Source organism: Malus sylvestris, chromosome 6 (genome assembly GCF_916048215.2).
Source record: "Malus sylvestris chromosome 6, drMalSylv7.2, whole genome shotgun sequence".
Taxonomy (NCBI): domain Eukaryota; kingdom Viridiplantae; phylum Streptophyta; class Magnoliopsida; order Rosales; family Rosaceae; genus Malus; species Malus sylvestris.
The window spans coordinates 25,260,967-25,288,783 of record NC_062265.1 but is presented as its reverse complement, the minus strand read 5'-3'; the positions used below and the strand labels follow the sequence as shown (position 1 = coordinate 25,288,783).

At 37.2% G+C, this 27,817-nt stretch overlaps 3 protein-coding genes across 4 annotated transcripts; 2 read left to right on the top strand and 1 right to left on the bottom strand.

Moving 5' to 3' along the window:
* The first annotated feature begins 9,904 nt into the window (after nt 1-9,904).
* Nucleotides 9,905-13,966, top strand: LOC126626764 (granule-bound starch synthase 1, chloroplastic/amyloplastic-like). Of its 2 annotated transcripts, none has more exons than XM_050296161.1 (14): nt 9,905-10,067; nt 10,656-11,020; nt 11,112-11,192; nt 11,337-11,435; nt 11,550-11,639; nt 11,827-11,890; nt 11,998-12,098; nt 12,193-12,302; nt 12,410-12,653; nt 12,739-12,918; nt 13,013-13,204; nt 13,297-13,383; nt 13,494-13,622; nt 13,708-13,966. In XM_050296161.1, exons 2-14 carry the CDS (start codon nt 10,670-10,672, stop codon nt 13,822-13,824), a joined length of 1,845 nt encoding a protein of 614 aa, XP_050152118.1. In that variant the 5' UTR covers nt 9,905-10,067; nt 10,656-10,669; the 3' UTR covers nt 13,825-13,966. The 2 variants fall into 2 exon arrangements, with proteins under 2 accessions (XP_050152118.1, XP_050152119.1); XM_050296162.1 differs by having other exon boundaries at nt 9,945-10,067; nt 10,660-11,020.
* Nucleotides 13,967-17,209: 3,243 nt separating this feature from the next.
* LOC126626765 (glucan endo-1,3-beta-glucosidase 11-like) lies at nt 17,210-20,018 on the top strand. The gene is made up of 4 exons (XM_050296163.1): nt 17,210-17,574; nt 17,696-18,840; nt 19,040-19,212; nt 19,825-20,018. The coding sequence occupies exons 1-3, from the start codon at nt 17,511-17,513 to the stop codon at nt 19,106-19,108; spliced, it is 1,278 nt and encodes a 425-aa protein (XP_050152120.1). The 5' UTR covers nt 17,210-17,510; the 3' UTR covers nt 19,109-19,212; nt 19,825-20,018.
* Nucleotides 20,019-20,570: 552 nt separating this feature from the next.
* Nucleotides 20,571-27,746, bottom strand: LOC126626763 (ubiquitin carboxyl-terminal hydrolase 9-like). The gene is made up of 14 exons (XM_050296160.1): nt 27,475-27,746; nt 27,158-27,328; nt 25,808-26,056; nt 25,498-25,642; nt 25,190-25,249; nt 24,995-25,090; nt 24,238-24,642; nt 23,977-24,117; nt 23,594-23,764; nt 22,977-23,234; nt 22,444-22,595; nt 21,609-22,136; nt 21,234-21,504; nt 20,571-21,121 (listed from the first exon to the last, which is right to left on the bottom strand). The coding sequence occupies exons 2-14, from the start codon at nt 27,307-27,309 to the stop codon at nt 20,957-20,959; spliced, it is 2,793 nt and encodes a 930-aa protein (XP_050152117.1). The 5' UTR covers nt 27,310-27,328; nt 27,475-27,746; the 3' UTR covers nt 20,571-20,956.
* Between the last annotated feature and the right edge of the window lie 71 nt (nt 27,747-27,817).

Here is a 27,817-nt window from a genome sequence, read left to right as displayed (position 1 = left end):
ATATCATTGCTTGACTAATTTGAGAATTTAAAATACGGTTACAGTGACAAATTCACTTGCGATATTTGGTTTTTAATGTTGGCTTAAAATTTCGATTGCTTTGTTTAACAATTCTACGGTACTTGGGAACATTGGTTAGCCGTATAATTTGACACCAAGATCTCTGGCTATCAAGCCTATCATTCTATGAATCTTTGTCGTGTCGCTGGTTGTTTGGTAACCAGAGGAAGGAGCATATAAACAGATCTTTGCAAGAAAATGGTGGTACAGCTACCGCACCTTTATGAATTAGATTAACAAAGTTTCCAACTACTTTTTATTGATAAAGTAGTTTCCATCTTCGGATGTGTCGATGGCCATTTAGATTTTTGTGGTGAGACATAGAGACCCAGATGGTGGAGAATTTTGGGTATCCCGAGCTTACACATTCACACGTTTATAATACTGATTACGTGATTAGATTCTATTTTATAACACTCTTGCATAATTAAATTTTCTTCTGATCATGTTTTTCAAATTTCATCACGTAATAAGTGCTATAGAGATGCCGATGTGTTTCCGGTGATTACAAGATAGAGTCTCCATATAAGGATGGGTCTCCAACATCCTAAATTTTTTTTTTTTCTCAATCCTTCAATTGTTTTTGCTTTCTATTTTTAATTCTACGGTGACTGGATACCACATAAGTTTGTTTACAAAAAATCATGAGTGGTCCAACAATGACTATGATGTTTACCTTCGTAAATTGTAATCCAACAATTTTGATGACTTCGATCTATAGAAGGATTGTGGTTGAGATTTAATCTTAAAACATATAGGCCACACCTTGTACTGGTATTCAACAAAGTACTAATATTCATTTATGAATTAGGATTCGGGAACACATGTTTTTTACACACTTTTTTTTTTTTTTGACAAACAATATTATCTAAAATAAGAGAGAAGATATGAGTTTAGCATCACAATAAGCTAGCAATAATGTGATTCAAATTCATCATTGGCGAGAATTGAACCTAAGACCTCTCACTTACAAGTCAAGAGGAATATTACTAGACCGTAGTACTAAGTGGCCTACTTCGTACTGCATTTCAACGATCTGAGCAGTTTATATTTTAGTAAATTATTCATAGATTATTCTTGTAAAAAATTAGAAAAATCCAAAATCATAAAGACATTCATTTGGAGTGAAGAAAATTGACTAATACGGTTCTACAAAGAAACGCTAAATTTAATTCAACGATCATATAGTTTCGGATTTGAGTGATTTTTGACATATGTTATCTTTGAGATAAACCATAAAAGATTGACGATTACATTGTTAAAATACATTGCTGAGTAGATCCCACAAAAACGTGTGTCATCAGATTCTAACCCATCATTTATTTATATTTTAAAACACTTCTGTTTTCTTTGAGAGTCTTTGAGATATTACAAATTTGACTCTTTGATTACATTTTGTTATCTACGTGACAGTTTAAAGACTAAAATTTAGTACTTCACGATTTTGCAGTCCAACAGATTCTGCATATTTTATTATTTTATACATTTATTGTTGTGCTTTGGCCAGTCAGTGTAGCGTGGAACCGAAATTCAAATTACAACCTCACCAAAATACAAACCTACAGTTGAATAAAATAAAATACAATAAATAAAGACACTAAGAAATTTACTAGGATCGACAAATTGCTGTCTACGTTCTCGGAAAGATAATGTTTTTCACTATGAGAATAACTAGTACAAGATATACTTAAGTAAAATCGATATAGCCCAAACCCGAATCCCTTATACACCCACTCACAAAATTCCCCAAGAGCTCACTCTACCCCATGAATTTTCTCTCCTCTGTGTTCTCCTTCAAATGCTTACCAAATGCACAAATATTGCATCTGGTTATAGGCATATAAGAGAAAGCATGCACAATTGCATCAAGACTTGCCTTCAACTTTGCTTGTGGCAATCATCATGTCTCTCTTGAACAAAGACTTCGACGCCATGACCGAAAGCAAACACAAAATCACAAATGACTGCTGCCATTTCTTTGTAGCATTCACAAAATTATATATGCAAAATTGTTGCCAACTTATAATTAATCACTAATTTATGAGCCAATCACAGCATCTAGTACAAAAGTGTTGATTTCTTTACTTTGTAAATTTTGGTATAATTGCCGTGTGTTGTTCCTTTTTTTATTTATTTTATTATTGCAAAGAAACATTTGTAGAGTGACTTTCTCACACTACACATTCGTAGAGAGAAAGAATTGAGTCCCAATTTTGATGAGCCACTTTGTAGAGTCTCTTGGAGCAAGTTTTGAAGATGTGGCTCTACAAATTTAGTCAAAAGTAGATTTATGGAATTTGTTGGAGATGTTTTTTAACCTTTTTTTTCTTTTTCGTTTCTTAGTTTTTTTTTTTTTTTCTTTTTTTGTTAATTTATTCAACTTAAAAACTAGACAAATTCAAAATGCGTAAGGGAAAAAGAGTATTATTAATGTTTGACAAGGCAAGAAGAGAACTTAAAAAAAGAACATGTTATAATATTAAGAAGGAAAACACGACTAAATCACGAGTTGGTTTGTAATATTAATTTATAATTTAGACAATGATGCATGCTTTATTAAACTATTAAAAAGTGATGGCCACAAGTATGGGGCGAAGCTCTTGGTTGAATGTTATTGCAGCCGCCACACCATAGCTTTTGGAAAAAATATGGGCCAATGGAAATGGAGGATAAAAATGAAGGGAAAATTAGTATCTAGTACCTAGTTTCTATTATTTATTGACTAAGATCTTATCAGTTTTTAGATTTTGATCAAATTTTTTATCATTAATATATTAATAAATAGGTTACATAATTTTTATAATAAAAATTAGTAATTGATTTAGAGTTTTAATACTCACATCCTTATTAAACTCCTAATTAATTTTCGATTCAAACATTTCCAAAATATAAAAAATAAAATTAGAATAAGTTTGCACTCATTAAATTATATGTTCCCATTCTTAAAATATAAAAAAAATTATATGAAAAATGTACCCTTTTTTAATATAAAATGTACCTTTTTTATATAAAATTCATTCAATCTTTTCTCTAATCCATTTTTAAAACTTTTATGGGTACATTCTACTTTTTTTTGTCAAAGAGTAGATATTATTAAATACGAATTGAAATGTTTACATCAGATCTAGAGTGTTGAACAACCACTCAGGCTCAAACTCATCCCAAGAATGCGCTCCCCCCATACGCGTGACATAAAATGCCACAAGATGCGCAACCTCATTACAGACACGAGGAGTGTAACTAACCTCAATAGAACAAAATTGTTGCTTAATAAGATTAATATCCCACAAAATAGCTTCCATAGTTGCATTAGGTTGCAGCTTCCCATGAACCATATCCACAAGAACCTTGGAATCAGTTTCCACATGAATGTAATGTTATTATGTCCAGTTTAATAGAAGAAATTTAATAATGTTATTAAGCATAATATCTTCTTTTCTTTTTGTGTTTTTGAAAAATGTACTCATGTTTTGGTACAATAATTTTTTGGTTAGTTTTGATAAACGTACCCATGTGTGTGTGTGTGTGTGTGTGTGTATAGTGTAACAGTCCGTCCCTAAAAATTAGGATTTATAAGTGAGTTTACAAAAATGCCTTCGAGGCAAAGTGTTGTCTTTTGTTGACTGTCGTGTCATGTAAGGTTCATTTTCTTGGCGTATCCTCGTAGTACTCGTAGCTACGAACGTGTGGGCGCAAACGGAGCGCAATTTGGAGTTATAACGAAGGAGATAATAATGTTTAAAGTTGAGGGTAAAATTGTAAATTAATATTTTCTAGAAAACTCCAGATTTCTGGAGTTTAATCTGGTCATGCCACGTGTGTGGCTGAGATTGAAGCAAGAAAATATTTGATGGTGCAAATGGGAAATAAAGGAGGAACAGAGGAGAGAAGTGGAGGAATGAGGAGATGAGAGAGAAAAGAACGAACTTACCAGAGAAGAGGGAAATGAGGGGAAGGGGCTGGGTTTCCCCTTGACCCGCGCGATGACCCGGTTCCCTTAGTGTTTTCCGACGGTTTTCTGTCCAAATTTCTGGCTTTCTTTAACCTTCCATCACCACCAAACCTCATCACAACATCCTAGCACCTAGTTCTAACCAAAACCCGACGAGATTTTCTTTGATTGTGCGGGGAAAACCACCCACGGGTCCGAGGGTTTCTCAGTGTTGATCCTCCTATTATGAAACATTTTCTCTGAATTGCCACTACCATAACACTCCTATAGAGGCTAGAAACAATGCACAATCATTGGTAGGAGCATCGGAGTTGATTTGAAGACTAATCAAGAACCACCCAAACCTAGGGTTCCGACGGATTTTCATGAAATTGGGGCTTTTCCAAGCACAATTGGTCTTGGTCACAAGTATGAAAGTTACCCTACTTACTAAGATCTTTATTTCTGTGAAATTTGGTAATTTTTAGAAATAGTTGAATTTTTCGGCAAGTCGAGACGGCCAACCACCACCTGCGGCTGCGCGTGGGCCGAGGTATCCCCTGACCTTCCTAGGTTAAGTTTGAATACCTTGATATCATTTGTGAGGTCCGATTAACGAATTTCTGTCATTTGAACCTAGTTTCATTAAGGTCCGTCATTCGATTATTATAGCAGTCACTAAACTTTGATATATTGTAGTGCATGATATTTGAGGATTTTAGAAACTTACGGATCGGGAATCCGATGTACGGATCTTCCTGAATAGGATTTGTAAGTTAAGTGTTCTATTGACAAGAATTCTGAGATATGGTTTGGTAATTGTTCTAGGCGCCGATTGTTCATAACGCCTCAAAGTTGTGCTAGGGAATTGTACTGTGGACTCCAGGTGAGTGGGCTTTTGGTTTTCAATATATGTATATATATGCTTTATGTTTTTCCCAGAAAAATTGATTTAAATGATTTTGTGTTTTATATGCCATGTCAAATGTTTTATATTTTGGTATATGCTTTTAGTAGCTGTGTATGTCATTGTTTGATGTTGCGGACGCTTGGGTAAGTTCCAGGTGAGTATGTGTATTGATGATTGTGAGTTACTTTATGATGGTTACATATAGAGGCATTTAGAGCTCATAAACTTGCACCCCGGTGTTAGTGCTCCCGTCTGTGGCCAGGGCACAGTCTTTCACGTGATGTTCACCTCCCGCACCGCACGCTCACCTTGGATCCAAGTTAGGTGCACAATCATGTCGTACAAACCACTATAGGTGGTTCCGACTCGTAGGTGACCCACGATTATTCGCACAATCTTCACGTGATCGTAGCACTTGAGCGTACTTATTACACCTAGTCCTGTCGTACGAACCACATTAGGTGGTTCCAACGCATGTGCAGGCATACTTGATGAGCTATAGGTTCAGCTGTACAGGCCACAATAGGTGGATCCGACTGGCAGTTCACTATTTATTAATTTACTTCACCTGGTTTACTTATTCATTATGCTGAGATATTTGATATGGCATACATGTGGATTTTGGTATTTCGAGTATGGTTTTGATATACGTATGTATTACTATTTTCTGGGAAAATTATACAGGTTTTACGGTAAGGGGTTATTATTTTTAGAAAGAGAAATGGTTTTGAAAAGCTTTGTTTTTGCCCACTCACATTTTCTGTTTTGCGCCCCTCTAGATTCTAGTAGCAAAGTTTTTGTATCGACGAGGATTCGTGGCATATCCTAGTACTGGTGGCTTCCTATGATGGTACAATCCTTATCTTACCTTATTGTGCTTTACTTATACTCTGACATCGCGTGTAAAATGGGTTCATACTTGCTCACCGCGCACTCATGTACTTAGGCACTTTTAGGTTTAAATTTATTCACATTTTCCACATCATCACTTTATGGCTTCGTCACCTTCCAGATGTCAGGCAGCACAGCTCGATTCGGAGTCCTAGTGGACATTCCGGGTCGGGATGTGTCATATAGACACAAAAATATTGAAGAGTATAATTCATCTTTAATATTTTTAATCCCATAAATTATGGGTTTTATTTAAAATCTCAATAATATAAATAACTACAAATTTCATTTTTAATTTAAAAATATAATAACCTACATAGAAATACATTATTACATTTATATCAAGAACTTTGATCAAAAAGTAAAAACCACGAAAGTTTTAGTCAAATAACATGGGTAATTAGGAATCGCATCCAAATTGTCCTAAAATGAAATTATAAAACTATAATATTAGTTCTATGGAAGAAGAAGTGGAGTTGGGAAAATATAAAATAGAATCTGAAGAACGCATATGGCAATAATTTGATGAAAACTTGAAGTGCACGTGGGCCATGAAAAAAGTGGTTCGTGTTTAAATCTTCTGTATACATTTTGTGTGTGATCTTTTTATAACTTGATTATTAATTAACACGTATTAGGCAGAAGATTGGAAGATAACTTGTTGCTTGAGACTGTACTTAATATGTGGATGGTATGAGACTATGAGTAGTGTGACTAAAGGCGTTTGCACTTTACAGCAGGAATGTCATTGATCTGATCTATGAAGTGTTAATACAGAAGATTGAAAAAATAACTGTATTTTGTTGATGGAGTGGAAAACAATGAATTTATATGTAATCAACACCAGATTATTTGGTATTGAAATACAATCATCTGGTTTAATTAATTCACGTTATGTATACTCTCTTTTAAGTATTTTGTTATAAATGGAGTATGATGACTGTCAGAGCCGGTGATTGGTGTGTGCAAACAGTGCACCTATTTAGGGGAAAATTTTTAGTTGTGACGGGAATACGGATGGTACACCACGTATTTTTATGCAAGTAGTGGAAATTTTTAATTTTTAAGTTATTAACCTTTTAACACACATAACCCAACATTTATATAAGGACACGTGATGTACCATTTCATGTGACGGGAACACTAAAAAATCTCTCCTATCCAGGACCCAAAGTTGTTGGAGGCATCAAAACTTTTGGACCCTGATAGGCGCCCTAGGTCTTCTAAGCCCAAATATTTGCCTTCGTCTTCATCTTCGTATTGTTCGCTACCAGAGTGACAGAGTCAAGGACACGCACCTTGATACTTTGCAAGTTTGCAACTGCAAGAGTAGCAAGATCAAGATTGCAAAAAGCACTAAAGCTGCAGATTGCTGCGATTTGCAATAGAGTAAGATTTTCTCCCTTTCTCTTCCTTTCTATTTAACGGTTACAATTAAGTAACGTCAATTTTTTGTTTTGAATTTTTTATATTGAGAAAAAGACAAAAAAAAAAAAGGTGAGAGAAAATGATGATAATAGAAGGGGGGGTAATCATTCTCATTTGCAATTGCAAAGCACTAAAGCAGCAAAACATGAGTAGGTAATTTTCTAATTTTTTATATTATATAAATTATGTTAGTAATTTAATAATATATAATCAACGTTGGGATGATAATTTGAATTGGAATTCTTTGTTATCTTGTGTAGGTAATTTTTCAAACAGAAATTTTTTTATTAAAGCTATGCTTATTAAAAAACAACTCTGATAATATAAAACGAAAAAAAAAAAGAGCAAAGAATAAAAATTGCTCAAAGTTAAAAAGATTTTTTTTCCTTCTAAAAAGAATGATTTGCTTGAAAATTTAATAGAAAGTGATGTTGGTGAAGACTTGCAAGATATTGGTGATGAGTCTTATGATCATAAAAATGGTGGTGATGTAGAGAAAGGTGTTTGTGATGAGTCTCATGATGATTTAGGTACTATGTTCCCGTGTTGTATGTTTTTTCTTCAAATAATATAACAAGGGTGTGAGGGCCTAGCAACCCAACTTTGACTTGGTTCCAACCCTCGTTAAATATTTCTTTCTAATATATGTTTGTGTATTGACAACCTACACAATTTCAGCATTTACTTTAGACACTAAAAACTCAGAATCAGCCCTGATGACTACACACGCAATCAACTTCACAGAAATAAACAACCACATGCAAAAGCAACGAACACAAAAAATACAATAATTCGTAGTGGTTGGGCCGATCTTGCTCGCATCCACTTCATGATCCCCTGAAAATTTCTCTAGCAAAGAATAAGAATAAACTTTTGTCTACAACTGAAACCCATTAGCTTTGGTTGTTGAATGTGAATCTCACATTGAAGAAAAAAAAATACATTGCATTAAGAAGTTGAACTAATCTTCATATTGCTAAATTGATTTTATGGTGAAATCTCAACTTCCGACCTTCAACGGCCTTATCGGACCCTTGGTCTTAATCTATCTTGTTCATCCTACGTTAGCTGATTATACCACGTGATTGTGTTCCAACACCATCCAACAACTTTTCAACAATTACAACATTTGTAAGCCAAATCACCTTATTAAGATGCCATGGATTCAACAAGTCAGGTTACTTTGCTTGAAATTTGAACTTCCCCATTACTAAGTAAAAGGGTAAAGAGCAAGTAGTCTTGTTGGCAAGATGGCATAGAAATGTGGCCTTATTCACAATGCAAATAATGTTGTTCCTTCTACTTTTCTTAAGTTCAATGGCATTAGTAATTTTAAATCACAAAAAATGGTGCAGAACCAACTCTTCCGGTCAAATCAAGAAAAAAATTGATAAAAAAGATGTGTTGACAGCAATTTTCCAACTTAAATTAGTCTGCCAATTCATGCAGCACCTGATCATTGTGATGAAGATTGCTGCTTCAACGATGTCCGTGCAGAATATATACAAAACTGCAACTTGATGCATTTTTTTTAAAGGTTTCCACCGTCGATTATCTCACCAACTCCACATTCCATAGGAGTCAACAAACATGTGGAAGAAAGCAACGTTAACGTACCAGGTAGCTTCACTGTTTCACAAAATATCGGGATGTCGTTTTGTACTTTTTTCGCATCCTGTGGGGGAACCGTCAACCTCAGAATCCCCACCACCACCAGACCATGCATTCTCAACCGCACACTGCTCGCAACGGTGTCGTTTCCGCCACTTGATTCAAGAAAAAGATTTTCCGGTTGCTCTCTTCCAACTTGCAATGAACATGAGGTGAAATGAGTTACCTCACGTTTGTGGGAGGTTTAATGGTGTACTCTGAACACCGTCAAATGATAATATATGTATTTGGATTTTTTAAATGTCCTCTAAAAATTAGACATATCATTTATTACGAGATAAGTATTTTAAGTGCATATTCTCAAAGACACAAAATCGGGACAATCTGTCTATTAAAATATGAGTATCTAACCCTAAAACAATTTGCAATAAGGGTGAGCTAACTCCTTACATGCAACGCCTAGTAATTTTTTGATGTGATCGCCTCACAATCATACAAAATCAATTATCTATCTCTTATATTATAGCACGTGTATTAAGTTATTAATACTATACTATATATTTAAAAAAAATATTATTTATATCGTCCAACTATACTTTAACAAGTGAATTAATAACATCGTTTGTTAAACCAACATGACGGAGTGACTGCATGTGATCATTCTAGAGGGCCAGAAAGCTCGACCATTGCCATTTTGACACGTTTCATGCGACAATAATGTAGGCAGCAACATGGATGGAGCCAATGAAGGCTCACTGGGGTAGATGTCCCCTCTCAAGTAATTTGTTTGTTTAGTTGCAGACTACAATTATATAATATACACGGGTTATCTTTGAAGAAAATATATGTATCTAATATCCAACATACATTCATTCTACTTATACCCCATATCAAATATTATATGAGCAATAGTGCTCTTGTTCTGTCATTGAAACCGAAAAAACCCTCTCCCGCCAATCATGTACTTATATTTTTCTCATCACCTTGCCACTTTCCACTACTATATTGAAATTGTGACACATCATCATTTGAAACCATCCTTAATATCATATTGCGTATAACCATACTATAATAAGATTTTCTTAATTGTTTTCGGTTGCCCCACTAGAAGAAATTTTTGGCTCGGCAGCAAGTACATAATCCCCACACTCCCCAGTTTCCATTTCGCACCAACACTCTGAGCTGGCTGTTGAGTGAGACTCGGAGACTGAAACCATCTCTGATTTTTGTGATCTGGTAAGTAGCTTCATCTGATCAAATCAAACAATTTTTTTGCAACTGATTTAAATTTTTAATTTGTCACATAACTTGGTATGATCCGTTCCTAGTTTTGCTAATATTTTGATCACTGCATGAAAGAATATTCAGAGATTTTCTCAATTTGTTATAATTTCAATTTTAAGTATTAAGGTAATCATTTTTGTGTTTGATTTAATGATACTTTCATTGTCTGTTGCTTGAGTAATCTAAAAATCCCATGATCTTCAAAGTCTTCAAATTTGCATGATCATAATTTTTGGGTCTATATTTTTTTATTAATCTGTCAACCCTATGAGCCTGAAACTTTACAAATTTTCCTTGGTCATCTTTTTAGGGTAATCTGTCTTTGATTTTGCTTGAACATCTTATTCTGTATTCATGTTAATTTTTTTGGCTTAAAAGTTGTTGACTTTGCGGACATGGAATTAGTCTAGCTGGTTACGAATTCCCTTTCATGTAGATTAGATTAAATTAATTAGAACACCGCTCGAATAAAAATAAATTTGTGGATTTGACTATACTTTTTTTCTTCTGAAATATTGGTTTGGTTGATGTGTTTCAAAGCAAGGACTCTAGAAATGGCAACTCTGGCAGCCTCACAATTTGTATCAAAGAGTTCCCATGTCGATGGAGCTTCAGGGTTAGAAATCAGAACAAACTTGGGGCAGATGGGTATGTGGAACCAACCCATGACTCACAATGGGCTAAGATCTTTGAGGAATTTGGATATGCTTAGGATGATGATCCATCCCAACGCGGTTGCTAAGCAAGCCAGGAGGAAATCTGAGAAGGCAGAGAGTGATCGGTCTGTGGGGAAGATTGTATGTGGGAGTGGAATGAACTTGGTGTTTGTGGGGGCTGAAGTTGGTCCATGGAGCAAAACTGGTGGCCTTGGTGATGTTCTTGGAGGACTTCCACCGGCTATGGCGGTTAGTGAATTTTTTAAGTTTGATCTGTGAGTTTAACATTTCATCTCATTGGATTTAATTGAACTGATTTTTGTGCCTGATTCATTTCTAGGCTAACGGGCACCGTGTTATGACTGTGTCTCCACGCTACGACCAGTACAAAGATGCATGGGACACTAGTGTACTAGTTGAGGTAAGATTTGCAGATTCTATATGCTCCATATACTTGAACAATGTCAAAATGTTTCGGAGATGCTTTCGCAGTTTCATGCTTCAGTGAGTAATGTATGCTTTGGTGGAAATTCTCTTTGAATGATCAAAAGTTCTATGTATACAGATAGAAGTTGGTGGTAGGGTTGAAACTGTTCGCTTCTTCCACTGCTACAAACGCGGAGTTGATCGTGTCTTTGTGGATCACCCACTGTTCCTTGAGAAGGTATGAAATTTATTTCCAATTGTCTGAGGCTATTTGCTGAAAGTTTCTAGGATATTGTATGAATATGTGTTGAATTAGATCTTCAACTGATGCTTGAGCAATGTGGATGTGAAGGTATGGGGTAAAACGGGATCCAAAATCTATGGCCCGAGGACAGGAGAGGACTACATGGACAACCAATTTCGCTTCTGCTTGCTGTGCCAGGCATGTCATGCTCTTTGTTTGATTTATTTTTCTCAAACTTTAGAAATTATCCGCTTGAAAGAATAGAAAATGAAACTATCGTGGTGTTATCTAATTTATCGGAGGATTTCTTCACGAAAAGCAATGGATGAATCTTACAAACCTGAAACACGCATAAAGTTCAGTTGTGAATTTTTCGATCTTTCAGGCTGCTTTGGAGGCACCAAGGGTTCTTAATTTGCACAGCAACAAATACTTCTCTGGACCATATGGTGTGCATCTTTCTCTTTTCCTCAAAAACTTTTTCTTAATAAAAAGTATAATTTCTTCGAAGAAAGAGAATAACTAACGATGTATATCCATCGGTACCACAATGCAGGTGATGATGTTGTATTCATTGCTAATGATTGGCACGCTGCTCTTCTTCCCTGCTACTTAAAAACCATCTACAAACCGAAGGGGATTTACAAAAATGCGAAGGTAAGGTAGCCTGCGTTTGAAGAGCACCATTTTAGAGTCCACAACAATTTTGTTTAAATGAAAACTGAAACAATGCTGGATTAATGAATGGCAGGTCGTATTTTGCATCCACAACATAGCTTACCAGGGCAGATTTCCTTATTCGGACTTCTCACTTCTTGATTTGCCCGACAACCTTAAGGGTTCTTTCGACTTCATTGATGGGTATGTATAACATATTACACATTTGATGTAGAAACTATTCGATGGACTTTAAAGGTTTGTTTGCGGAAATGAGAAATTGTTCCTTTTTGTGAATGTTTTGTTTGCAGGCATGACAAACCCGTGAAAGGAAGAAAAATCAATTGGATGAAGGCCGGAATACTTGAATCCGACAGGGTTGTAACTGTGAGCCCATACTATGCCCAGGAACTTGTTTCTGGAGAAGACAAAGGTGTGGAATTAGATAACATCATTCGCAAAACCGGCATCACTGGTATCCTGAATGGCATGGACGTTCAAGAGTGGAATCCGGCCACTGACAAACACTTAGATATCAAATATGATAATACAACTGTGAGTAACTCCTAAGAATTTTAAAATTCCTTGATGTATGGAGCAGGAAAAGAAAACTTTGTACTGATCAGAATTGTATGTTCAGGTACTAGATGCAAAGCCTTTGTTGAAGGAGGCTCTTCAAGCAGAAGTTGGGCTTCCAGTTGACAGGAACATCCCCGTGTTCGGATTCATTGGTAGGCTAGAGGAGCAGAAGGGTTCGGATATTCTAGTAGAAGCTATCTCAAAATTTGTTGGAGAGGAGGACTTGCAAATAATAATCCTTGTAAGATCTAGTTTGTTTGCTTTCCTTAGTACTTTTCTGTTGGCACTAAGCATAGAGAGTTGAGTTTGATGGAAGGATATGTACTTTCTATTAGGGAACCGGCAAGAAGTACTTGGAGACGCAGATAAAACAGCTAGAGATCAAATATCCTGGAAAGGCTGTAGGAGTTGCAAAATTCAATGTCCCGTTAGCCCACATGATCATTGGTGGTTCTGATTTCATGTTGATCCCAAGCAGATTCGAACCCTGCGGTCTCATTCAGTTGCACGCAATGAGATATGGAACGGTAAGGAGCTAGATGACTCCCCTTTCACCACTTTGTTCTCGTTTGATACTTGCATTGCTGATGTCTTCAACTGATGAATGCAACAACTTCAGGTGCCTGTTGTTGCCTCAACTGGTGGACTTGTCGACACTGTCAAAGAAGGTTTTACTGGATTTCAGATGGGAGATTTCAACGTCGAAGTAAGTCAATGCTTGGCTTGCATCTACGACACAGAATTGCACTATAGTTTCTATTCCTTTGTGCTACTTACATGACTATAACAACAAATTTCTCTCGTGATTTTTTTCAGTGTGACAAAGTTGATCCAGCAGATGTAGCTGCAATTGCTACTACTGTCAAGAGAGCTGTTGCAACTTATGGTACTCCTGCATTGAATGAGATGATCCAGAATTGCATGGCCCAAGATCTTTCGTGGAAGGTTAGTTTAACTCGGAGTTGCTAAGTCGAGTTTAATTTTTGGTTCTGCAATTAGAACAGTAATTGAACAACATTCTTTCATTCAGGGACCTTCGAAACAATGGGAAAAGCTGCTGTTGAGCATGGAAGTTGCTGGCAACAAACAAGACCTTGAAGGGGAAGAGATTGCCCCGCTTGCGAAGGAAAATGTTGCCACTCCGTGAGCATTAGGTTTCGAATATTAACGTATAAGCTAGTGTGCTAACTTCAAGAGAGAGCCTATGCTTGTTTGTGAAAATCTATGGGATTGTTCTATTGATCAATGAAGTTTGTAAGAACATAATGAATATGACTCGTCTTTGATGCGGTTGTGAAGACTTGGACACATTAGAACACGATGTTTTCGTGGAATCCTAAGCTCTACTATTGATCAATTAACTATCCTGTACCGCATAGCATGGCAAACCTTTAAAATCTCTGCCATGCTATGCAGTACAGGATAGTTAGAGTGATTTAATTGTTAGATCTTAATTTTTATATTTCTAACGAAATATCTTATGGATAGAAAGTTTAAGAGTATTTGATACTCCATAACACCATTAAAAAATCTAAACAAACTCGTCCGAGACCTCCAAAAAGGAAAGATTTGATCAGTTGGAACTTTCAACCCACAAACAATTAGAAGTAACAAAAGGGCATATGATGGTGGAGGGAGGTAGAATAATAGTTAATTAGGACTCAAGTAATCAACCCAAATGCTCCGAGTAATAATTTCAGTAACAAGCATGATGATGCTCTAGGGCAAAATTCAACATATAAATAGAAAAATTTAGAAGACAACTCCCACAAAAATACAACGCCTCTCAACTTCCGATATGCGATCGCACGCTAATTTCTCCCAACGTTCGAATTGCTATATTAGGCCACCCTCTCTTGTAGATTAAATAGATTCCCCATAATATTTGAATGAAATTAATTGTGAAAGGCACAAATGGACATGGTGGAGAAAGGAAGAAAAACTTTTATGGCACAAGTTTATCATAACGTTGGCATCCTATACCAATAATACATGTTTTTACATTACTAGTATAACGTGTGAAAGTGAATTCGTGCCATGTAAGTCGTTATGAATAAAAAACAATAAATTTTCGTAGGAGTGACACATGAGATGTGGACGTTGGATCAGCAAACATCTCATATTTTGTTTGCGGCCGTTGAATAATTAAACCATAAACCTTTAAAACAAAGCAAAAGCAAATCAGAGTTCAAGAAGATAACGAAGGAGATAAGATTTAGTATTCATCCCAACCAGCAACCAGCCAGAAACGGCGATTCACACAGCTTTCCTTTGATTGGCATGCATGCCACGTATCTTCCTTCTGTTCGGCAATTGCCTCTGCCGTTTTTCTCGAACCCTAAAAAGACAACCAACGGCAATGACAGCTCCTTCAAAAAAAAAAGAAGAGAAAAAGATAAAAAGGTCAATCGTAAATTTAAAGTAGAGATGCCACCGATCCCCTTCCTAACGGACTTTTTTTTTTAATTTTTTTTACAGAAACGATAAAGTCTTTTACTACCATATATATATCAAGTACAAAGAATGTTAAATGGTACATCAATCCATCGCAAACAACGAGGCCACATGAATCGTCGGAACACAGACAAATCGTTGTAGCGACTCACAAAATCTACTAATCTGGGCAATACAACAAAAAAAACAAGAAAACAAAATGCATGAAACTAAAATAAAGCCGATTCGTGTCCACGGTGAAGGAGGATGCGGGTACAAAAGTGGCAGGAGGGGTGAATAGCAGGCGATGTTGGTCGCAGAGCAAGGACAGCAGAGCAGAGGCGCGGGTGGCAGAGAGGTTCCCCAGCCACAACCACCACCGTTGTCAAAATATTTCAACGTTTTATTATAAACATGCTTGTACATTTATTGAATAATTATTAAATTCCTAAACCACTTTGAATTTCAATAATTTTTAATATATTTAAATAAGCAGTTTGAATTATCGAGCAGGTAGAACGAGAAGGAAAATTTAAAAAAAAAAAAAAAAGAACTGAGAATGTTCATATGAAATGAAAGCGTGGTTAACATTCCTCCTATTAAAGCAAAGTTTGTGGCGCCCACTCTATCCTTTCATTGCCTCCCCAAAAAGTTACAAAAAAAAAAAAAAAAAAAAAAAAAAAAAAAAAACCTCTCCCTGATTGAGTGGGATTGGGAAGGGGGATCATGTGGAGGTTGTCGGACAACAGTCATTTGGACCCCACCAAAAACCCCATCACCACCGCAAAATGCCAACACCAATGCATCAATCATAGCATGTATCTCAAGGAAGAATCAAAATAGCTCACACAAATCACACCCTTACATTTTCTTAATCGGAACGGGTAAAATTGGACAACCTTTTATTTATAGGAAAATTAATGAAAAAATTTTAAAAATTTTGAATTTTAACAAAAATGATAAAAATGTGTAGTAAGTGAATAGTACCAGAATTGACTTTTTAGAGTAAAAATATTATTTTTCGTTAAAGTGAACAGTACTAGGAGCTTTTCGTTAAAGTTCCATTTATTTATACATGGAAGTACTATATCGATAGGGGTGAAACTTAGATTGGGCCAGTCCAAACCCACTCATGTCTAACCTGATTTTAAACCCGAACAAGTGGTTTTTTTTTTTTTTTAGTTATAACCCACCCGAACCCAATCTAATTCCAACTCGTTTATTGATTGGATTGAGTTGGGTAGATCATTTGCCAGTCCATCTCTAACCCAACCCAACCCGACTAACCAAACATAATCTAACCAGATTGTAACTCATATCAATTAATGCTCATATTACACCCAAGTGAACCAAGTCCAAAAACCAACGCGCTTTCAAATATTTTTTTAATATATTACCCTTTATAATTTCTTAAGCTTTTAAGGAATAAGAAGCGTTGATTAGTCAGCCCATATTTGTAGTCTCTAAATCCTAAAGATTTATAATAGATGGATTTATGAAATTAAAGTTAGCTAGCTTTGATGCTACTTGGCTTAATTTTTTTTAAGAATTCTTGGAAACTAAATTATTACAAGATTAAACCTGAAAAAGTTGGGCAACCCGAACCCAACCCAAGTACACCCTAAATCAATTAAATCCAAACCCAAATGAACCCAAATGAAACCCAACTCGAACTCGAGCCATAATTGTAAAAGTTAGGTTAGGATTGAGTTGACCTTCCAACCCGCCCAAGTTACATCCCTATGTATCGGTAACTTAAATCAATAAGACATGTCACGCATGAAAGATAAATATATAATATTGTTTAATTAGCTTAATTGTCCATTAGTAGTATCTTGAATCAAAACGCATATCAACTGAAAAAAGTTAAATGCATAACACTGCTTAATTAGCTTAAGATACTGTTCACCGCGAATGCCAGTATTTCATACTTACAGTCATGTAATACTAATTTTAAAAGTTAAAACATGTTATTAGATTAACATGATATTACCGTTGTATCACATTGTTTCTTTCATTTTTTTTTACTTTATAAGTCCAAAATATCTGAATCCCCTCTACCAACGAAAACCTAAAGCGCTCTCTCTATCTCTCTCTCTCTCTCTCTCTCTCTCATACTAACTAAAACGTAAGCTCTCTCCCTCTCCTCCCTCCCTCTCTCATCTCAACTTCACAGTTGCGTGCCTACTTGGACATTGGACCCACCGTCCCAGCTCATTTCTGAATTTGTGAGAGTGAGAGTCTGAGAGTGGAAGTTCACAGCTTTATACTATCACTCCTCACTCTCTCTCCTCACAGTTGCCCATTCTCTCTCTCTCCCCTCGTTGTGGCCCAATTTGGAGTTGCCTGCAGCTACATTCTTCCCTTTCCAGTCTCCAAGCTGAGCAGTGAGCTCCAAAAATGGCAGCCACCACTAGCTTCCCCTACTCCTCTGCAATTTTCCTTTCAATTCTCATCATTTCAGGTAAAACCCAGCTCCCACTTTCCCTATTTACTTCCAAAGTTGCAATCTTTTTTGAAAATTTTGAATTCTGGTCAGCTAATTTACAACATTTTCTCTGTTTTTTGTTTTTGTTTTTGAAAAGGGTTCATGTTTCCAGAAACGGTAAATTCAATGGGGATAAACTACGGCCAAATCGCCAACAACTTACCCTCTCCCGACGACGTCGTTCCGCTGGTGAAAGCCATCGGCATCTCCAAGATCAAGCTCTACGACGCCGATCCCAAAGTCCTCAAAGCCTTCGCCAACACCGGCGTTCAGTTCATAGTGGGCCTCCCCAACGAGTACCTTGCCAAGGTCCAGGACCCGGCCCAGGCCCAATCCTGGGTCAAGTCCAATGTCCAGGCCCATCTCCCCGCCACCAACATTACCTGCATCTTCGTCGGCAATGAGGTCCTCACCTTCAACGACACGTCGTTGAGCAACAATCTCCTCCCGGCAATGCAGAGCGTCCACACCGCCCTTGTCGGTCTAGGCCTTGACAAGCAAGTCGCCGTCACCACCGCCCACTCCCTCTCCATTCTCCAGACCTCGTATCCGCCGTCCGCCGGCGCTTTCCGCCGAGATCTGACCGGCTGCATCACTCCGATCCTCAATTTCCACGCCAAAACCGGATCGCCGTTCCTGATCAATGCCTACCCTTACTTCGCTTACAAATCGAACCCTAAGCAAGTGCAGCTCGAGTACGTCCTCTTCCAGCCAAACTCCGGCTCCCTTGATCCTGCCACCAATCTCCACTACGACAACATGCTGTTCGCCCAGATCGACGCCGTGTACTCCGCCCTGGGCTCCCTCGGTTTCAAGAAGCTCCCGGTCCACATCTCCGAGACCGGGTGGCCGTCGAAGGGCGACGAGGACGAGGTCGGAGCGACGCCGGAGAACGCGAAGAAGTACAACGGTAATCTGATCAAGCTCATTTGCCAGAAGAAGGGCACGCCGCTCAGGCCCGGGTCGGATCTCAACATCTACGTGTTCGCGCTGTTCAATGAGAACATGAAACCCGGCCCGAGTTCAGAGAGGAACTTCGGGCTGTTTAAACCCGACGGGTCGCCCGCGTACTCAATCGGGCTCTCGACGGGCAACATTTCCTTTGGAAACTCTAATTCAAGTTCAAGTTCGGGTTCGGGTTCGGGTTCGGGCCAGGGACAGGTGAATCCGATTAGTAATGGTGGGTCGCCGTCGGGTTCTTCCGGCACGCCATACTTGTCCATTTCCTCCGCCCCCGCCACGGTAAGTCATTCAATTTCACTGTTTACTTTTTTAGCGTGGATGATGTGATGGTTGAAAAAAAGTGGTCCAGGTGTTGAGTCCTTATTGGTCGTCAGTGTTGATAAGTACCGGGGACGGTGGTGCCGCGGAATACGACGTCGTGTCGCATGTGATTAAATGGAATTGTTTTTTATTTAATTTTTGCTATTTTTGTTTGCAGGAGAGATTCCATGTGATTGGTTGGATTGCGATGATGTGGCTGCTGGCCTCGTTGTTGATGGAAAGCTGATAGCAAAATATCTAAAGTTGCTCAAGATCAGATCTCAAAATCTGAATGGACGGTGGACAAGAGAGAAAATAAATAGAGGAGGTTACTTGGGAATTAGGAACGAGGTAAAACTAATCCACCATGTTAAATACTATTTCCCACTATCATCATCATCGTCTGCAATTTTTAACTGTTGATGCATTTACGGTCAGTTGTCCACTTTCTCGTCAATGATTATTGATTTTTGATGCATTTTGAGTCTCACATGTATCAGCAGTCAAGTCAAGAGTCGTTCACTTGGTGACGTGTGACTGACTGTAGCGCACCAACTCAAAGTTGATTGTAACACAAATTTGGAAATGAGCCCCATCAGTCGCCTACTCACGCATTAAAATTCTTTGACTCTTGATGCATTGTGAACACCAACAGTCAAGAATCAACACTCAGCTTGGTGATAAACGACTGATGCTAACATATCTCTTAGAAATAGGTCCTAACACAAAATTCCCAATGAGCCCCACACCTCTTGATGCATATAGGTGATATTTTCTTGAGATCATCAACTAGGTTTTGATTATTTGAGATGGTGTGGGGCTCATTTGGTGAAAGTGATGATGGTGGTGGGTGGCTTTTAGTCTTTTTAGTTGGCAATCGGTGGCACGCAATTCAATTGGTACCAAACCTTATTTATTTAATAAGTGCTTTTCCTAACTTTTCTCTCTTTTGGGCTTTTGCAGGGCAACTATTATTTATTTATAATTCAGTGTCTTAATAACAACTCTAGTGGATTAGGGGTAGGAGGGTGATTAGTGTTTAATTAAAGTTTAATGATGGTGCTGAGGAGCGTTTTAGAAGGCAGAGGCTAGAGGGGAGGGGCCCCCACTTTTGTATTTGTTGTTGTAAAATATTTTACCTTTCTCATGTACTAAAAGAGTTTTTTTTTTTTTTTTTACTGTATTGACTGTAGTATTTTTTACCTTAATTATTTTCAATTTTTAACTTTCAAAATAATTAAAACTAAAAATTAAAATTAAACTCTAGGCTAAATTCTGAAAACTCAAGGGTCATTGGATGAACATTTCGTTTCAGTTTTTAGTTTTCACTTCACTTTTTAAAAAAAAATTGAAAACCAATAACTGAAAACTTAACTAAAAAAAAGTAAGTTTTCGGATTGAATTTCTTTTGAAAAATGAAAACAGCTATCGAACAAGATTTTAATTTTCAATCTCCAAAAAAATGAAAACTAAAAAGGACATGGTATTAAACAGTTCCTAAAAAGCAATTTTCAGTTCTCTTTTCTTTGAAAATCTAAAAATACTTTCCAAAGATTTCAGTTTTCAAATTTCAAAAGAAATAAAAACAAAATGGTTATCACCATTCACGTTATCGTTTGAACATGCATTGTACGTTATGAAATTAACAGAAAATTGTGACCAAAATGACAAAAAATTGTGACAAAGTTAACGGAAATCAACGTCCAGCATTGAAGTAAAACACAAGGCTCTTTGAAATTTCGACCAAATATGCGTCTGGTCGTATTAACACCAAAGAAGTGTTCCGTTACATAATCTATTCTGTCTACACTTGACAGCCTTCACTGGTTTATCGTGGCAGCCGTAATAACACCAACATCTTATGCAAGTTCCATATATAATTTGCTACCCTTCCCCACGAATAAATGTCCATCAAAATTTCGTTTTCTAAAAGAATATTGCAGCTCCTTCCCCTCGTATTGCTGTTTGGTCCACTCCCAGCGCCGTGCAATCTGTATGTTCAACCAGCCACAGTGCTCGCCATTCTTGCACCAAGCCGGCTTGGTGGGAAGTTTGAAAACCTTATGATATAGCAAGATGCACGAGATATCCCCGCTCAAGATTCCATACGAGTCCCTGATGACTCGGCCTCTCCGGTATTTTGTCCACTTTTAACTCTCCGATAAAACAGCACATAGGCGGCCGAAGTCTTGATATCAGTTTCATCCACTGGAGATACATGACTGTCGTCAAAATGGTACCATCTGTTCTCATCAATCAACTGCCAAATCGGAAAGATAACATGTCACTTCAAGGCTTGCCATGCTAATACTTGACCGACCGACAGAAACTATTCAAATGAAAAATGATGAGATGCACTAGAGCTATCCTACCTTCGCATATGCAGTGTAGTGCCCACCACCTAGACCGCCGTAATGGTTGCTAATGGCGTATAGCTCATATAGATGAGGCTTTCCATCCTTGCTTTTCACATATTGACTCAAATCAAGATTAAGAATTGGATAAGTCACCAGAGTATCAAGTTTATTCTTTGAGTATCTGCTATATGAGAACCGTTTCAGGTGAAAAACAAGAACCTCCGGCAACATCCACAAATCCAGTTTCTTTGTAGCTTGTCTATGTTCCTTGCACTTAGGGCAGTACCTGTATTGCAAAATTCAATAACATACGTCAAGGATGATACCTACTTGCCTGAAAATTATATATTATGCCGTACAGAAACCATTAGAATAGGTAAAAGTACAAACCACATATCATCGGGACCTAGAGGTTCTTCCTTCAAAAATGCCTCCAAGCATGTAAATAAGGAAATAGCTTCTTGCCGAGTTTTCTTTGCTGTGAACCCATTCTTGTGTACCTCAGGTAGATCCCCGAGATAGCTAGCATCATATACTTCGTCTTCTTGGTCAGTCCAGTCCGCAAATATCTTTACGATTTTACCGGGACTTATGGTTGAAAACCTTTCAAGTGGTTTGCAGGTCATACCCCTCTCATCAGCTAAAAATAGCTGGAAGGATAACTCGCCACTTGATGTTTCCTCTAGTTCTATGTTCTCCGTGGACCTCAAATTGTGGCTGTTTGATGGTTCATGAATGGCTTCTGAAACTAATCCATTTTGTTTCGTGCTATGAAGCTTAACCACTCTCTTCAAGGGCGACAGAATTTTAGAAACAGCTCTACCAACATCAACACCAGTTATCCGGTCTTCTCCTAGATAGGCAACCAAAGGTGTTCCAAAAAGCTTTCTCTGACCCTTCAGAGGATCTAATGCACATCTGCAAGTTGACAATAGCTTTTGTTAATAATTCAGCCAAAAAGGAAAAAACAATAATGATAAAGAGCCCATCCAATGGATACACGCAGAACCTAGGTGATTAAGCAATTATACTTAAATCACCTATTTATCAGGGTTTACAAAAAATAAAAAAAAACAATTCCATGGTCCTCAGATTTTTCACTGAAATCGACATTACTTGCTTATATAAATTAAACCTTAGAAGTCCAGGGCCAAATTAGAGTTCACACTTTGTAAGTTTACCTACATGCAAACTCAACTACTAGAGATAAAGGAAGCAGACTCACTTTTCCTGCCGTCGATGAATAATTTCAAGTCTGGTTCTGGAAGCTACTTCTTCTTTAGAATATCTATAGGCCACAATCCGATCATCATTCTTAATTGAAGACAATGGTTCAGAAAGGTTGTCCAAATATCGATAAATTCGATGTTCATATACCTGAAATGGAAGTGTTAAGACTAATATTTTACCCAAAAACTCAAGTTGTTAGGTGCCAACAATAATATATATCAAGTTAACACCCCTTTAACTTGCAGCCCCTATATATTATATTGCATGTGGTCGAGAGAGAAACATATGCATGGGCCTCAATCTATAGTTCACAGTTAATTGGGGAATGGGGATGAGAGGTTTCCAACGCCTCTTGAGACCATAAATTTGATACCATAAAGGCTACTTCTGTAGCTTAAAAACTTAAACTAGAGGGAATGCTGAAATGAGCCAACAAATGATTTTGAGCTAACAAAAAGGTTTTGATGCCACAGAAAAATAAAGAATAAAAAACAAAAGGAACTATTAAGTCAGTGAACTCCATATTACCTCAGCAAGCAGAAGGGTTTCATCACTGTTCAAGCAGCATACGGTAGCCAATGCCTCAATAAGATCCTTACAGCACCGATCTTTTATCAAGGTTACAGTGTACGGAAGTGGAAGCCCACGCCCATCTCCATAAAGCACAGTTACCATCATTGACCGGGTGACAGTTGAAGGTAGTGGCAATGATAGGTACATAAACGGATCAAAAGTAATTGAAACCTTGCTACAAACTGGGCATACCAATGTTGATTTATATTGACCCTGGACATTAGTTAAACCAGAAATGTGAGTCAATAACCAAAAGATAAACCTTGTACATTTAACAAAAGTTCCTTAATTAAGAAATAGATTACTTGTATGACACAAAGTGAACATCCAACTACACAGAGAAGCAAAAATTACTCTTGAAAGAAAGAAAAAAAAGACACAGCTAAATACAAAAGAGCAAGTCCATTTCGATATAAATTGATCAAATTGGTCAAAAGAACCAAATTGAAAAATATTAGCATAACAAACATAGGATTACTGAAGAGAGAAAAAGAGCTGACATTTAAGATCTAGCAGTAGCAACATGCACACATTGTATGATATAACACTAACAGTCACAAAACAATTCTTACTTGGCACACATCCACAATCAATGAATCATTTCGGGCCCTGTGATTTTTCCAACATTCAATTGCAACTTCCTCATCTGGCCGACCGTCTGAATCTTTTGTTTCAATGTACGGCTTATTCTTGACACGATTCAAATCTTCATGTAGTCCATCAAGTAAGAAAGCAAGAAGTTCCTGAAAAAAGAACTTACCATTCAGAAAAATACAATAATAATGTAGCTTGTTATAAATACCCTAGAAAAACACTCTTGGTGGCTTTTCAAGATCAAGTGATATTTTGTTTAAAAAAAAGAAACACTGTTGCACATTTAACATTAGATAATAGCATACTATTACATTGAAGAGCATTAAACAGAGAAGATATTAAGAAAACAAATAGTACTAACTTGAGAATCATGTTGATTATAGCCACTAAACTGGGGAGCAAATCGAGAAAGTTTTCCCTTGAAAGCACGTGGTGCAATTGTTGTTCGTCCTGAAGACCACAATTTTCTCAACAACTCACCGAATGCAAGAGCAAGCTCACCCTGCAGAATTACTACATATGTCAGGTTTTAAAGGGAAAAAAGGGAGAAAATAAATTAATATTCAATAATATCTGCATGGAGAAGGTGTGAGGGAAATATGAAAAAGATAACCACACTTACATGCATCCCTAAAGGATTGTCAGTGTTGATCTCATCAGAGTAATCTTGCAAGAAATACTCAACAAGTGGAGGTGTATGGACTAAGCACTGAAGTGAACTATTCATAAAACATGTGTTTCCAAGATTTTGCAATCCAGCCAAACCTCCCCTATCTAATTTTTTCATTGGATTATAAACATAACTTTTATCATCTGTAAATGTTGATGTTGAGCTGCTTAAGGCACTTCCCTGGTGCAAATTATTATAACTATAATCCATTGAATGACCATTTGACAAGGAAGGCCCTCCTGCAATTGTCATAGATGACCTTGATGGTTCTAGGGGTACCAATGCTAACTCATTTCCTGTTGAATCCATGGAGAATTGAGAAGAAAAGTTCCCATTAACTTGCACCTCAAGTAGAATCTGCAGGAAAAGTATAGATCAATAAAGTCATTAGATAAATAAAAATAAACGTCACAACTGACAAATCTGAGGATCATCCAGAAAGAATTCAGAAGTCAAAGCAAAATGCTGATACACATAAATCCCAATCCCAAGTGGGAAATAAGAAAGAGTGCAAAAATAACCACCACACAGCAAATGTCTACTTAAAAATGCAGCTTAATCAGTAATAAGTAGGCTGGAAAACCAACTTAGTATATCTCATGTTTATCTTTACCAATTCTATTTATTCTTTTGTGTAATAATTTATGATAAGCAATCATTCAATTTAAGTAACAAAGAATATCCTAATTAATAATACAATAGAACTCACTTCTTGATCCATCTGCAAGTTCAGCTGCTCTAGGGTTTGGTTTGAAGCACTCAATATTAAATTCTTCTCCATGTTGAAGTAGTCCCAAATATGAGCCTGTGATTAAAAATTAAGAAAGGAAAAACCAATGTGATTAACTTCATAGTAAATGAAGTCAAAAACTCCCAAAAGGGGTAAACAACTATGTAAATGTACCTTTTGTTGCTCTATTCCTCTAATTTTGTACACCTTCTCGTAAAGTTCCTGTACAGAAGCCTGAAACAGACTAAATTTGTTAAAACCTACATTGTACACTATATACATATGGTCAAAGCCATCACAAGATTCACAACCACGACAGCCAAAGTTTACACACTTCCAAGAATGCAACACCATCAGACAAATAAAAACAATGAAAATACAACTCTAGATGGCAACCCCTTACATATCCTTTTCTACAAGCAATGAAAAATTTTCCAAAACTTATATGTATGAAGGAAAAAGCAAAAGAAAGATTAATGTACCTTTTTGCTTAATCTTATAACTGTCTGGCTGCTGTCTCTTGAATCAATAATCTTAAGACAGAGCGGGTAGACCTCCACCATCAGATTCTTGATAAGGTCACCCTGAGAAATCATCTTTCTTGGTAATGCAGGACCTCCTTTGTACCTGTAAGATTTAAAGGATAATTTTTATAAAAAATAAGGAACAAAATATGAAAAAGGTGCCCTTGCACCTATTTTAAATTGAATTTATTATTAAACACACTCCCTGTATACTTTTAAAGAAAATAGAATACAAGTGAAAGGGGTTTGATGCAAAATAAGTAATTACCAGTCGAAAAGCTTTTCCCAAACTTCTTGAGAAACTAAGACATAGTCACGCTCTTCCAGCAGTGTACTATGAAGTTGTAAATCGCCGCCCTCAGATTCATTTACAACTATATCAGAATTATCAATAGGTCCAGGTCTAGCTATATTTTTAGATGAGAGCAGATCCAACTTTTGAGACACAAAATCCTGCTTGTCATATAGATGTTTTCCAGTGCCTTGCTCAACATACCTCTTCCAGCTTGAGTGCCACCTGGACAAACAGTAGAATAAACCTAGTTACAAACATGCAAGCATTTTTACTATTGAAACAACAGCCAGTAACCCCAAATTACAGTCAAGAAGTCTTCAAAGTAGTGTCACCCATATAGTAGTATAGATTCTTATAATGCAGATAACATTAAATCTGTTCAACAAAGTGTAAGGAAAATTTTGCCTAGTTAAAACTGATCCGGATATTGGTCATACTGAACAACGTCATAACCAATTTTTGTAAAAGCACCAGATTAAAACTTCGTTTAGTAATGCTTCTGTTAAAGCAGAAGGGAGGTACCCTCTAGATACACTAAAAGAACTTTTGAAATTCAGAAGTACTATTTAAGATTTTATGTCAAACAATGTCAAAACACCTTTGGTTTTAAGATTGTGGTTTAAGTCATCCTAAAAGCAGTTTCAAACAGGCCTAAGTAAATGCTTGGGAGACTTGGGGGAGCCCTTTTCACACGGTTTGCTACACCCATGGCCGAGCCTTAGCCCACGAAGGAGGCCCACCAGTTAAAAAAACTCAAGCGTTAGCCTATTTAAAAGGTTCCCCCAATCATAGTAACTATCTCCATCTACATTCACTCTCACTCTCTCAAAAAAGGCTTTCAAGCCTTCTAAGTAAAGGCAACACTTTCAGTGAAAACACAACACAAATCAATGTGGACACAGTGCTACTTAGGTGAACCATGTTACATCGCTTGACTCATGTTCTTGGTGTGATTGTTACGGTCTTAATTCGTCGAGCCAAAGTTTGGAATCAACATGCTCCATGTAAAAAGCAACCATATGAATGTGATAAAAGAAAGCGAAAAAGAGAGTGACTTACTAAACACGAAAAATAAACAAAAGAAAATCTAATCAAATACCCAATTGCTTAATACAGAAGCATAGCACAAATGCATGCTTTTGGCTTAGAAAGCACGTAAAACCCACAAGAAACTAAGAACCCAGAATTAACCAAACAATTACGATGCGAAAAGCACTTCTCAATAAAGATTCAAAACAAAAGCAACAATAACATGCAAATAGATGGCTGCCAATCCAAAGATAAAACCTCTAGCATTAAATTCAAAGAAAGAGGAGCACACACCTATAGGAAACAACATAGAACAAGTTGCCTTCTTTGACATTGGCCTCCGATTTTCGAGCCAATTCATCGATGATCCGCTTCTCCTCCTCCGGCGTGTTGGGTAAGCAACTAACTCCGTTTTCCATCATGAAATCCGAATCCGGAATTGTCATGGCTGATGATTCACACAACCTAACCAATCAACAAATCAAATGAGAAAGAAACAAAGATCCCAAATTCGAATCCGACCCAATTCAATCGAGACCACAATTAAACAAAATCGACAAGCAGCAAATTAAACACATAAATATCAGGCGAAATAGAGAAATTGGACGAACCAGATCGCCGCGGAGAGAGAATGTGAAAAAGCAGCAACAGCCGCGGGACGGCGGAGGAAGCGTGGAGGGATTGCAGTTGAAGGTAGTTGGTGGGGGTAAAGGCAATGGGTAATGATCTGTGGGAGGGGGAGAGAGAAATGCCCCAGAAATCTCTTACCGTCGTTTTCAACGATTTGTCCCTCTAGTCTGAATCGCCTTTTTATATCTAGAGAGAGGAGAGAGAGAGAGAGAGAGAGAGAGAGAGAAGATTGAACGGGTAAACTTAAAGGCCCAACTTCCACGGGAGAGATTGCATTCCTCAAGACTTCCTGGTGTTTGGTGGACGCAACGCAACTGTCCACTT